Source organism: Myotis brandtii, unplaced genomic scaffold (assembly GCF_000412655.1).
Source record: "Myotis brandtii unplaced genomic scaffold, ASM41265v1 scaffold112, whole genome shotgun sequence".
NCBI classification, from domain to species: domain Eukaryota; kingdom Metazoa; phylum Chordata; class Mammalia; order Chiroptera; family Vespertilionidae; genus Myotis; species Myotis brandtii.
In genome coordinates this window covers 10,397,339-10,411,556 of record NW_005353838.1, presented here as the reverse complement: position 1 = coordinate 10,411,556, position 14,218 = coordinate 10,397,339, and the positions used below count along the sequence as shown (strand labels likewise).

The window sequence follows — 14,218 nt, the reverse complement described above, 5'->3', positions numbered from 1 at the left end:
GTGTTTTCTACTGATATCCTTAGATCCTCCAGAGCCTCCAAGCAATCCTCCAGAAGTACTCGATGTGACCAAGAGTTCTGTCAGCCTGTCCTGGTCCCGGCCCAAAGACGATGGTGGTTCTCGAGTTACAGGCTACTACATCGAACGCAAGGAGACATCAACTGACAAGTGGGTCAGGCACAATAAGACTCAGATAACGACCACAATGTACACCCTGACGGGGCTCGTTCCTGATGCTGAATATCAGTTCCGGGTCATAGCACAGAATGATGTTGGCCTAAGTGAGACCAGCCCTGCTTCTGAACCAATTATTTGCAAAGATCCATTTGGTAAGGAGAGGTTTTTTTGAAGGGGTTAACATCAAAGGGGCAAGCCATCTTTGGGTTTTTCCTTTTATTTCAACAGTATAGTTGATTCTCTTTTCAATTGTTTTAAACTATTTCAGATAAGCCAAGTCAACCTGGAGAACTTGAGATTCTTTCAATCTCCAGAGATAGTGTCACTCTACAGTGGGAGAAACCCGAATGTGATGGTGGCAAAGACATCCTTGGATACTGGGTTGAATACCGACAATCTGGAGACAGTGCCTGGAAGAAGAGCAATAAGGACCGCATCAAGGACAGGCAAATCACAATAGGGGGTTTGCTGGAAGCTACTGAATATGAATTCAGGGTTTTTGCTGAGAATGAGGCTGGGCTTAGCAGACCTCGAAGAACTACTATGTCTGTAAAGACAAAACTAACATGTAAGTAGCCATTAGTTCTCTGCCTATGATTTACAAACTAAGTAACATGTTAAGGCTAATTCTTCTTCTAAACTAAGTAGATCTCCAGAAAGCTTTATTGGGGAGCAAATGTATGGAAAGAATCACTCACTTTGGCATATGCACACACAGGGCGTAGTGGGTAGGTTCTATGGGAAGCCATTCTAAACACATAACCCCAGTAGATGTTAGGTGCAGTGAACTGAACACAATCCTGGAATAGGATCTCCCTCAAATGCAATGGGTTGTATTTTTTTATAGTTTCTAACAAGACTTGAAGGGTTAACAAATGTACCCAACTTCAGTGAACCTACGTAGGGGCAAAGATACTACAGACTTATAAAGAGAATTCCTATTTCCCCAAAACTCTATACGTAATTAATACCTCCCAATTATAAAGAGAAAAATCACTCTGCATAATAATGTCCTCACTGAATCCCTGTTTTCCATATGAACCCAGCAAAATCACTGCAAAGAGTTTTTAAGCATTAGACGCATGTAAATCATGGTGTCTAATAAAGTGTTAGTCAATAACAACACTTTAAATTCCTGATATACAAAGACAAAGGATTATAGAATTAGTAGTAACAATATGCATTAATATTATCTTTCATATCCTTCAGCTGGAGAGGCCCCAGGAGTACGCAAAGAAATGGAGGATGTTACCACCAAATTGGGTGAAGCTGCTCAACTCTCATGCCAGATCCTTGGAAGGCCTCTTCCTGACATTAAATGGTACCGATTTGGTAAGGAGCTGGTGCAAAGCCGGAAGTACAAAATGTCTTCAGATGGACGCACACATACTCTGACAGTGATGACAGATGAACAAGAAGATGAAGGCGTTTATACCTGCATAGCTACTAATGAGGTTGGAGAGACAGAAACCAGTAGTAAGCTTCTCCTGCAAGCAACACCACAGTTCCATCCTGGTTACCCACTGAAAGAGAAATACTATGGTGCTGTGGGCTCAACACTTCGACTTCATGTTATGTACATTGGTCGTCCAGTACCTGCCATCACTTGGTTCCATGGCCAGAAACTTCTGCAAAACTCAGAAAACACTGCTATTGAAAACACTGAGCACTACACTCATCTCGTCATGAAGAATGTCCAGCGGAAGACTCATGCTGGGAAATACAAAGTTCAGCTCAGCAATGTTTTCGGAACAGTTGATGCCACCCTTGATGTGGAAATACAAGGTATTTTATTTTCATTTTCAGTGTTTTGTGTTTTTTTATTTTTAAAGGGGAAAAGCTCTTGGGAGACACACCACAAAAACCACTACTATTGTATTTTCCCCCCAACAGATAAACCAGACAAACCTACAGGACCCATTGTGATTGAAGCTCTATTAAAGAACTCGGTAGTGATCAGCTGGAAGCCACCAGAAGATGACGGAGGCTCCTGGATCACCAATTATGTGGTGGAGAAATGTGAGGCCAAGGAAGGGGCTGAATGGCAATTGGTGTCTTCAGCCATCTCAGTGACAACCTGTAGAATTGTGAACCTCACAGAAAATGCTGGCTACTACTTCCGGGTTTCGGCTCAGAACACTTTTGGCATCAGTAACCCTCTAGAGGTCCCCTCAGTTGTGATCATTAAGAGTCCATTTGGTGAGTACAGCCTCTTGTACAACCGCTACAATCTTCACATGGCAAAATTCTTTACATAAAAATATCTTCACATAAAAGTCTTTGTAACAGAAATAAATTTTGGAAGGAAATAGCAAAAATTCAGGTAAAGCACAAGAACCTTTTATCTCACTTGAACTTTTGCATATTTAAAAGGACAAATACGGGCTTGGCAAAAATAGGTTTACAGTTGTTTATATGGAAAATAACATAGTAATTAATAAATTATAAGAATAAACTCTGCATACTCACAACTATAAACTTACTTTTGCCCACCCATGTATATACCCTATCCCTTCTTTAAAAAGGAACTTTGTGTTTTGTTAGTTCCTTAGCACAAACTAATCCATTCATTTTTCTGTAATAGCTATTCTTAATAGAACTTTGAATTTATCACATTTTATTTTTTAATCAGCTTTTAATAAAGCTGCTTGTTTCACCTCATGACTCAAATCCTTTTTGTCTATTTGCTTTAAATAGAAAAGCCAAGTGCTCCTGGCAAGCCAACTATTTCTGCTGTCACGAAAGAGTCTTGTGTTGTGGCTTGGAAGCCACCTGCCAGTGATGGCGGTGCAAAGATTAGAAATTACTACCTTGAGAAGCGTGAGAAGAAGCAGAATAAATGGATTGCGGTGACAACAGAAGAAATTCGAGAAACTGTCTTCTCAGTGCAAAACCTTATTGAAGGTCTTGAATATGAGTTCCGTGTGAAGTGTGAAAACCTAGGTGGGGAAAGCGAATGGAGTGAAATATCAGAACCTGTCACTCCCAAAACTGATGTCCCGATTCAGGCACCACACTTTAAAGAGGAACTAAGAAATCTAAACGTCAGATATCAGAGCAATGCTACTTTGGTCTGCAAAGTGACTGGCCATCCAAAACCTATTGTGAAATGGTACAGACAAGGCAAAGAACTCATTGCAGATGGATTAAAGTACAGGATTCAAGAGTTTAAGGGTGGCTACCATCAGCTCATTATTGCAAGTGTCACGGATGACGATGCCACAGTTTACCAAGTCAGAGCTACCAACCAAGGGGGATCTGTGTCTGGCACTGCCTCCTTGGAAGTGGAAGGTAAAAGCAAATTAGTAAACATAAGTTTGGTGCTGGATGACACTATTAATTGGAGGGGGGCTGTTGCACTTACATAGTGTTAGGTGTTTCTAAATTATATTCTTTTTCCTTTTATTCCGATACAGTCCCGGCTAAGATACACCTGCCTAAAACTCTTGAGGGCATGGGAGCTGTTCATGCTCTCCGAGGTGAGGTGATCAGCATCAAGATCCCTTTCAGTGGCAAACCAGATCCCGTGATCACCTGGCAGAAAGGACAAGATCTCATCGACAATAATGGCCACTACCAAGTTATTGTCACAAGATCTTTCACATCACTTGTTTTCCCCAATGGAGTGGAGAGAAAAGATGCTGGTTTCTATGTGGTCTGTGCTAAAAACAGATTTGGAATTGATCAGAAGACAGTTGAACTGGATGTGGCTGATGTTCCTGACCCACCCAGAGGAGTCAAAGTTAGTGACGTCTCACGAGATTCTGTCAACTTAACCTGGACTGAGCCAGCTACTGACGGTGGCAGCAAAATCACCAACTACATTATTGAAAAATGTGCAACGACTGCAGAAAGATGGCTCCGTGTAGGACAGGCCCGAGAAACACGTTACACAGTGATCAACCTATTTGGAAAAACAAGTTACCAGTTCCGTGTAATAGCTGAAAATAAATTTGGCCTGAGCAAGCCTTCTGAGCCTTCAGAACCAACCGTAACCAAAGAAGATAAGACCAGAGCTATGAACTATGATGAAGAGGTAGATGAAACCATGGAAGTTTCCATGACTAAAGCATCTCATTCTTCAACCAAGGAACTCTATGAGAAATATATGATTGCTGAAGATCTTGGGCGTGGTCAGTTTGGAATCGTCCACCGTTGTGTTGAAACATCCTCAAAAAAGACATACATGGCTAAATTTGTGAAAGTCAAAGGGACCGATCAGGTTTTGGTAAAGAAGGAAATATCCATTCTAAATATTGCTAGGCACAGAAACATCTTATACCTCCATGAATCATTTGAAAGCATGGAAGAATTAGTTATGATCTTTGAGTTCATATCAGGACTTGACATATTTGAACGCATTAACACCAGTGCTTTTGAACTTACTGAAAGAGAAATTGTAAGTTATGTTCGCCAGGTCTGCGAAGCTCTTGAGTTCTTACATAGTCAGAGTATTGGACACTTTGACATTAGACCCGAAAATATCATTTACCAAACAAGACGAAGCTCCGTCATTAAAATCATAGAATTTGGTCAAGCCCGTCAGCTGAAGCCAGGGGACAACTTCAGGCTTCTGTTCACTGCCCCTGAGTACTATGCACCTGAAGTCCACCAGCATGATGTTGTCAGCACCGCCACAGACATGTGGTCACTTGGAACACTGGTATATGTGCTGTTGAGTGGTATCAATCCATTCCTGGCTGAAACTAACCAACAGATGATTGAGAACATCAGGAATGCCGAATATACTTTTGATGAGGAGGCATTCAAAGAGATCAGCCTCGAAGCCATGGATTTTGTTGACCGGCTGTTAGTGAAAGAGAGAAAATCTCGCATGACAGCATCTGAAGCGCTCCAGCACCCATGGCTGAAGCAGAAGATAGAAAGAGTCAGTACTAAAGTTATCAGAACATTAAAACACCGGCGATACTACCACACTCTGATCAAGAAAGACCTCAACATGGTTGTGTCAGCAGCCCGAATCTCCTGTGGTGGTGCAATTCGATCTCAGAAGGGAGTGAGCGTTGCTAAAGTTAAAGTGGCATCCATTGAAATTGGCCCGATTTCTGGGCAGATAATGCATGCAGTTGGCGAAGAAGGAGGATATGTCAAGTATGTCTGCAAAATTGAAAATTATGACCAGTCTACCCAAGTGACCTGGTACTTTGGTGTCAGACAGCTGGAGAACAGTGAGAAATACGAAATCACCTATGAAGATGGAGTGGCTACCATGTACATCAAAGACATTACCAAATTCGACGACGGCACCTACAGATGCAAAGTAGTCAATGACTACGGTGAAGACAGTTCTTATGCAGAGCTGTTTGTTAAAGGTGTGAGAGAAGTTTATGACTATTACTTCCGTAGAACCATGAAGAAAATGAAGCGCAGAACAGATACCATGAGACTCCTGGAAAGGCCACCAGAGTTTACCCTGCCTCTCTATAACAAGACAGCTTATGTGGGTGAAAACGTCCGATTTGGAGTAACTATTACTGTCCACCCAGAGCCTCGTGTAACATGGTACAAATCAGGTCAGAAAATCAAACCAGGTGATGATGACAAGAAATACACATTTGAGTCTGACAAGGGTCTTTACCAATTAACAATCAACAGTGTAACAACAGATGATGATGCTGAATATGCTATTGTGGCAAGAAACAAATACGGTGAAGACAGCTGTAAAGCAAAACTGACTGTAACCCCACACCCACCTCCAGCAGATACAACCTTAAGACCCATGTTCAAAAGGCTACTGGCAAATGCAGAATGCCAAGAAGGCCAGAGTGTCAGCTTTGAGATCAGAGTTTCTGGCATCCCCCCGCCAACATTAAAATGGGAGAAAGATGGTCAGCCACTGTCCCTTGGGCCTACCATTGAAATTATCCACGAAGGCTTGGATTATTATGCTTTGCACATCCGGGATACTTTGCCTGAAGACACTGGTTATTATAGGGTCACAGCCACAAACACAGCTGGATCCACCAGCTGCCAGGCTCACTTACAAGTGGAGCGCTTGAGGTACGTCAAACAAGAATTCAAGAGTAAAGAGGAGCGTGAAAGACACGTACAGAAGCAAATTGACAAGACAATAAGAATGGCTGAAATTCTTTCTGGAAAGGAATCTGTGCCACTGACACAGGTAGCCCAAGAGGCTCTGAGAGAAGCTGCCATCCTCTACAAACCAGCTGTAAGCACCAAGACCGTAAAGGGGGAATTCCGACTTGAGACCGAAGAAAAGAAAGAGGAGAGAAAACTCCGAATGCCCTATGAAGTACCAGAGCCACGCAAGCACAAGCGGACCGTCATAGAAGAAGATCAACGCATTAAACAGTTTGTGCCTATGTCTGACATGAAATGGTACAAAAAGATACGTGATCAATTTGAAATGCCTGGGAAAATTGACAGAATTGTACAGAAAAGACAAAAGCGCATCCGCCTTTCAAGATGGGAACAGTTCTATGTGACGCCTCTTCCACGCTTTACGGATCAATACAAACCCAGATGGCGCATTCCCAAATTGACCCAAGATGACCTTGAAATAGTGAGGCCAGCCCGCCGGCGTACACCTTCTCCTGACTACGCCTTCTACTACAGACCTAGAAGACGTTCCCTTGGTGACATCTCAGATGAAGAATTACTCCTTCCCATTGATGACTACTTGGCGATGAAAAGAACGGAGGAAGAGAGGCTGCGTCTTGAAGAGGAGCTTGAATTAGGTTTTTCAGCTTCACCCCCAAGCCGGAGCCCTCCACGTTTTGAGCTTTCTAGTCTGCGTTACTCTTCCCCACAGGCTCATGTCAAGGTGGAGGAAACAAGAAAAGACTTCAGATACTCAACCTATCACATCCCAACCAAGGCTGACACTAGCACAAGTTATGCAGAACTGCGGGAACGGCACGCCCAGGCTTCCTACAGGCAGCCCAAACAACGGCAGCGAATCATGGCTGAGAAGGAGGACGAAGAGTTGCTTCGTCCGGTTACAACCACCCATCGTCTCTCAGAATACAAAAGCGAGCTTGACCACATGTCGAAGGAACAAAAGTCTAGAAAGAAATCAAAGCAACAGAGAAGAGTGACAGAAATCACAGAAATTGAGGAAGAATACGAAATCACAAAACGTGCTCAAAGAGAGTCATCCTCATCTGTGTCTAGACTTCTGAGACGACGGCGCTCCCTGTCTCCAACTTACATTGAGTTAATGAGGCCGGTGTCTGAACTGATCCAATCACATCCACAACCAGCTGAGGAATACGAAGATGACACAGAGAGAAGGTCTCCCACTCCAGAGAGAACTCGCCCGCGTTCCCCCAGCCCCGTCTCTCGTGAGAGATCACTCTCAAGATTTGAGAGGTCGGCAAGATTTGATATCTTTTCCAGGTATGAGTCCATGAAGGCAGCTTTAAAGACTCAGAAGACATCAGAAAGGAAGTATGAAGTTTTGAGTCAGCAGCCTTTTACGCTGGACCATGCCCCTCGGATCACACTGAGAATGCGCTCCCACAGGGTACCCTGTGGCCAGAATACCCGGTTTATCCTAAACGTTCAGTCTAAGCCAACTGCCGAGGTTAAATGGTACCATAATGGTGTAGAACTCCAAGAGAGCAGTAAGATTCATTACACCAACACGAGTGGGGTCCTGACCCTGGAAATTCTAGACTGTCATATTGATGACAGCGGAACATATCGCGCCGTGTGCACCAACTACAAAGGTGAAGCTTCTGACTACGCGACCTTGGATGTAACAGGAGGGGATTATACCACCTACGCTTCCCGGCGCAGAGATGAGGATGTCCCCCGGTCCCTTTTCCCTGACCTCACCAAAACAGAGGCATATGCGGTTTCATCGTTCAAGAGAACATCTGAGATGGAAGCCTCTTCTTCAGTCAGGGAAATGAAGTCGCAGATGACAGAGACAAGGGAAAGTCTCTCATCATATGAACACCACGCATCTGCAGAAATGAAAAGGGCTGCAGTAGAAGAAAAGTCGCTGGAAGAAAAATCCACACACAGAAAGATCAAGTCCACTTTGGAAGCAAGAATCCTAACCAAGCCAAGGTCCATAACTGTCTCTGAGGGAGAGTCGGCAAGGTTTTCTTGCGACACCGATGGTGAGCCGGTACCAACTGTGACCTGGCTGCGTGGAGGACAAGTGATCAGTACTTCCACCCGCCACCAAGTGACCACCACAAAATACAAGTCCACCTTTGAGATCTCTTCAGTCCAGGCTTCTGATGAGGGCAGCTACAGCGTGGTGGTAGAAAACAGTGAAGGGCGGCAAGAAGCACAGTTCACTCTGACTATTCAGAAGTCCAGAGTTACTGAAAAGGCTGTGACTTCACCACCGAAGGTCAAATCCCCAGAGCCTCAGGTGAAATCCCCAGAAGGAGTTAAGTCTCCAAAACGAGTGAAATCCCCAGAACTGGTAACTTCTCCCCCAAAAGCCGTATCACCCACAGAGAAAAAACCCACAGCAACAGAGAAGGTTGGGCAGCTACCAGTCTCTGCCCCACCCAAGATATCTCAGTCCCTGAAAGCAGAAGCTGTTAAAGACATCGCAAAGCTGACCTGTGCAGTTGAAAGTAGTGTATTATGTGCAAAAGAGGTCGCCTGGTATAAAGATGGCAAGAAACTGAAGGAAAATGGGCATTTCCAGTTTCATTATTCAGCAGATGGTACCTATGAGCTCAAAATCCATAACCTCACTGAATCTGATTGTGGAGAATATGTTTGTGAAATTTCTGGGGAAGGTGGAACTTCCAAAACTAACTTACAATTCATGGGACAAGCCTTTAAGAGCATCCATGAGCAGGTGTCGAGCGTATTGGAAACTAAGAAATCAGCTCAGAAAACTGCCGAGTCAACAGAAACCAAGGTATCAGCTCAGAAAACTGCTGAGTCAACAGAAACCAAGGTATCAGCTCAGAAAACTGCTGAGTCAACAGAAGCCAAGGTATCAGCTCAGAAAACTGCTGAATCAACAGAAACCAAGGTATCAGCTCAGAAAACTGCTGAGTTAACAGAAGCCAAGGTATCAGCCCAGAAAACTGCTGAGTTAACAGAAACCAAGGTATCAGCCCAGAAAACTGCTGAGTCAACAGAAACCAAGGTATCAGCTCAGAAAACTGCTGAGTCAACAGAAGCCAAAGTATCAGTTCAGAAAACTGCTGAGTCAACAGAAACCAAGAAAACGGAAACAAAAGCTCCTGAGCCAATATCCTCAAAGCCAGTAATTGTTACTGGGCTGCAGGATACAACTGTCTCTTCAGACAGCATCGCTAAATTTTCCGTTAAAGTTACTGGAGAACCCCAGCCGACTGTCATCTGGACAAAGGATGGAAAGGTAACCAGTTCTTAACTGTTCTTAATTTTATCTTCTAAATAACTAACCTTTTCCCCATCTCCCAGAGAAAGTTGAAAATTAAATCACTTTTTAAAACTCAAACCACTTGCATTCTACAGGCTATTACACAGGGAGGTAAATATAAACTCTCTGAAGACAAAGGAGGATTCCTCTTGGAAATTCTTAAGACTGACACTTCTGACAGCGGGCTTTACACTTGTACAGTAACGAACTCAGCTGGATCTGTGTCCTCGAGCTGCAAATTAACCATAAAAGGTAGGTTGGCTTTTGTTCTTACCAACATTTTCCAGAAAACAATATTAAAGTAACATTTCTAAACACTTCCTTATACACACAAACCCACCCATGAGAAAGTATTGAAACTGTTTTCCAATTCCAGAATACCATTTGTACACAAATGTAGAAATACACATATTTGAAGTTAGCATATACCTTTATATTCACAAAAAAAAGTACATATTAAGCCCTGGCCAGTGTGGCACAGTTGGGTGTTGGTCGTGCCATGCACCAAAATGTTGCTGCTTTGATTCCCAGTTGAGGCACATGCCCGGGTTGGGGGCTCAATCCCTGGTAGGGGACGTGCAGGAGGCAGCTGATTGATGTTTTGCTCTCAATTTGATGTTTTTTCTCTTTCTCTCCCTCTGCCTTCCTCTCTCTCTCAAAATCAATAAAAATATTAATTTATAAAAGTACATGTGAAGTACCTAACTGTGTGTGGTATTATATAAGATTCCTGCTCCCAGGCATGTTTAGGAAGAAAGTCAAGTGAATATACAAAATGGTACTTCTTCCTTAAACCTTCACTTTTGCTAAGTTAATGAAAGAGCTACATCAGTTTTCCTCATTAAAATTAGTTTGCTGTCATCTCAGTCTTCTAAAATATAATTCATTTTTTATTCATCAAAACACACACATCTCCCAAATTCTTTGGCTATTCTTTGCAAGACTTTTTTCCCCTTAAGTCATAAAAATCATCTTCAGTTTAGTTTAAAGAATCATTACACTGATTTCAGAAGTCAAGCATGGCAGTTTTCCACGACTGGCACTGAGAGAGAATTAGGCATTACCTACACTGCACACAGAAGTCAGCCTCTGTTTCCTTTGTGGTCCTTCACTTGCAGAATGTACAGGAGTAAAGGGTGGGGCCTCTTTCCAATTAAGTTTGCCTTACAGAGGTTTCTTTTTTAGCCGTAAAAGACACTGAGACACAGAAAGTATCTACACAAAAGACTTCCGAAATTACATCCCAGAAGGCCGTTGTCCAAGAGGAAATTTCCCAGAAAGCCTTAATCTCTGAAGAAATCAAGAAGTCAGAGGTGAAATCTCAAGAAAAGTTAGCCCTCACGGAGGAAGCTTCAAAGGTTACAATTTCTGAAAAAGTCAAGAAGTCAGAAGCCGCCTCCCTAGAAAAATCCATTGTCCATGAAGAAGTCACCAAAGCATCCCAGGCAATGGAAGAAATCAGCACTCAAGTTGAAATTAAAGCCTTCTCTAGTCAGATGAGCATAACTGATGGTCAGAAAGTGACTTTAAAAGCCAACATTGCTGGTGCCACTGATGTGAAATGGGTGCTAAATGGAGTAGAGCTCACTAACTCCGAGGAGTACAGATACGGCGTCTCGGGCAGTGATCAGACCCTAACCATCAAGAAGGCCAGTCACAAACACCAAGGAATCCTCACCTGCATTGGCAAAACCAGTCAAGGAATCGTCAAGTGTCAGTACGACTTGAGCCTGAGCGAAGAACTCTCAGATGCTCCGGCCTTCATCTCACAGCCCAGATCTCAAAATGTTAACGAAGGACAAAGCGTTCTCTTTTCTTGTGAAATCAGTGGTGAGCCCTCTCCTGAAATCGAATGGTTTAAAAACAACCTGCCGGTAAGTTTAATTATGAATTTATTAGTGAAGAAAATTGTAGACACTACATGTACTCCTGAAGAGGGCAAAGAAACACTTTTTTTTCTTCTTCTTTTTAGGTTTCTGTTTCTTCAAATATCAGCGTAAGTCGCTCCAGAAATGTATATTCTCTTGAAATCCGAAATGCGTCAGTAAGTGACAGTGGGAAGTACACCATTAAGGCCAAAAATTTCCGTGGCCAATGTTCAGCTACTGCTTCCTTAACAGTCCTTCGTAAGTATATCTTTGCCATTTCCTTTATCTGTTTAAGGCCTTTATGTGTTTTTTAAAAAAAATTCTTTTGCCTTTGTTTTCTGATCACAGCAGACTCAGGAGCCTCATTAAATTGCATAGGTAAGAGGCACAGGCCTCCTGTGTGGATTCATTCTTACGATCAGTTTCTTTACAGCTCAACAGAAACTTCCAAGGCAAAGCTACTGACTGCCCTGTTCCATTTCTTTTCAGAATGCGCAATATATACATTATTTTCTATATGACTAATCATTTTTCTCCTAGTGATTCTAGTCCCTGCATGTAATGTGATGATAGAAACATGAGGATTCATTTCTTGGAGACACTGGGCTAGCTTTTTGACCAAATGTATGTATGTATGTATGTATGTATGTATGTATGTATGTATTTGCTTAAGCTTCCACAGCAAATTGTTTGGGTTACGTTTCCGTGTATGGTGTTTAAGTTTGCCATTTCTGTAAGTCAGTGTCAGATGTCACAACTTACCCAGATGTCATTGATGTTCACCGTATCTGCTATGGTCCACAGCTCTAGTGGAAGAACCTCCCAGAGAGGTAGTATTGAAGACAAGTGATGACACGAGCTTGCAAGGAAGCTTCTCGTCTCAGTCCGTCCAAATGTCCGCGTCTAAGCAGGAGGCCTCCTTCAGCAGTTTCAGCAGCAGCAGTGCTAGCAGCATGACTGAAATGAAATTTGCAAGCATGTCTGCCCAAAGCATGTCCTCCATGCAAGAGTCCTTTGTAGGAATGAGTTCCAGCAGTTTTATGGGACAATCTAGTATGACGCAACTGGCGAGCTCGAGTAGTAAAATGCTTAAAGCAGGCATACGAGGTGAGCAATAAAATTACTGGTAGAGGTTGACAAGCCTAGTAGCACTATATAGTCTTTAGTTCATACAATTCAGTAGAAAGCACATGGAAATTTTTTTCTGTGATTCTAACATGTTTTTGTTGTTGCTGTTCCATAAAGGAATTCCACCTAAAATTGAAGCTCTTCCCTCTGACATCAGCATTGATGAGGGCAAAGTTCTAACAGTAGCCTGTGCTTTTACTGGTGAGCCTACCCCAGAAATAACATGGTCGTGTGGTGGAAGAGAAATCCAAAATGAAGACCAGGGGAGATTCCACATTGAAAACACAGAGGACCTGACCACTCTGATCATCATGGACGTACAGAAACAAGACGGTGGACTTTATACCCTGAGCTTAGGGAATGAATTTGGATGTGACTCCGCTACTGTGAACATAAATATTCGATCCATTTAAGAGGGCCTGCGCTCTCATCCTCCTTAACCTTTCACAAACGATTCACATGGACTAATCTTTCTGATCTGTAAATATTAAGGAAAAAAAAGTAGTTTTGTATCAACCTAAATGAGTCCAAGTTCAAAATATGCATTTCAACCTTTTCTAATTGTTGACCTAAGAATATTATGCATTTTCTAGTGACATGTACATACTGTATATAGCCGGATTAACGGTTATAAAGTTTTGTACCATTATTTTATGACATTTTACAATGTAATTTCTGAAACTAACTGTTGGTAGGAGAAAGTTTCTTATGGAACGAATACCCTGCTCAACACTTAATCTTTGTGCCTCAACATAACGTTGATGTCTAAGTATGCCTCAGTGGGTTGAGAAATTCCCCATTGAAGATGTCTTATCCACCTAAAAGATAATGCTGTGCACATCACCTGGCATGTGCACCAATACCTACTGAATCAGAAATGTAAGGCATTGGTGATGTTTGCATTTACCCTCCTGTAAGCAACACTTTAACGTCTTACATTTTCTCTGATGATGTCACACTCAGAATTATCATGACCTAAATATTACCAGAGCAAAGTGCAACGGCCAGCACTTTGTTCGCTCATGTTACACTGTCTCTGACCATAGAGAGTGCCTGGGTAGCTTGGAAAAGTAACATCGCCTGGCCATCCCCTCATTTAACCAAGCTATTCAGGTATTCCTATGCCAGAGCAGTGCCAACTCTTGGAGGTCCCGGGGTGCAGCCAATGCCTTCGTGTGGTAGCTCTAAATTTAAATTACCCTGAGAAACTGGGGCAACTAAGCAATGAGCCACAGCACAAAGATAACAACAAGAACAAAAACAAAACAAAGCTGTCGTTAAACTAAAAACATTACTAATTGCCCCAAATGTCGATCTGATGTAGTTCTCTTGATGTCTAAGTATGCCTCAGTGGGTTGAGAAATTCCCCATTGAAGATGTCTTATCCACCTAAAAGATAATGCTGTGCACATCACCTGGCATGTGCACCAATACCTACTGAATCAGAAATGTAAGGCATTGGTGATGTTTGCATTTACCCTCCTGTAAGCAACACTTTAACGTCTTACATTTTCTCTGATGATGTCACACTCAGAATTATCATGACCTAAATATTACCAGAGCAAAGTGCAACGGCCAGCACTTTGTTCGCTCATGTTACACTGTCTCTGACCATAGAGAGTGCCTGGGTAGCTTGGAAAAGTAACATCGCCTGGCCATCCCCTCATTTAACCAAGCT

General features: G+C 42.6%; 1 protein-coding gene across 1 annotated transcript in view; it reads left to right on the top strand.

The window, feature by feature from the left end:
• TTN (titin) overlaps positions 1–13,761 on the top strand; it is a 282,573-nt gene extending 268,812 nt beyond the window's left edge. Inside the window, exons 311-321 of the mRNA XM_014546416.1 lie at positions 24–329; positions 446–745; positions 1,387–1,962; positions 2,071–2,376; positions 2,875–3,468; positions 3,594–9,520; positions 9,640–9,796; positions 10,730–11,418; positions 11,517–11,670; positions 12,217–12,519; positions 12,658–13,761. Coding sequence (XP_014401902.1) covers positions 24–329; positions 446–745; positions 1,387–1,962; positions 2,071–2,376; positions 2,875–3,468; positions 3,594–9,520; positions 9,640–9,796; positions 10,730–11,418; positions 11,517–11,670; positions 12,217–12,519; positions 12,658–12,953 — 9,608 coding nt within the window. The 3' untranslated portion in view covers positions 12,954–13,761. The remainder of the gene's footprint in view (positions 1–23; positions 330–445; positions 746–1,386; positions 1,963–2,070; positions 2,377–2,874; positions 3,469–3,593; positions 9,521–9,639; positions 9,797–10,729; positions 11,419–11,516; positions 11,671–12,216; positions 12,520–12,657) is intronic.
• The last annotated feature ends 457 nt before the right edge of the window (positions 13,762–14,218 follow it).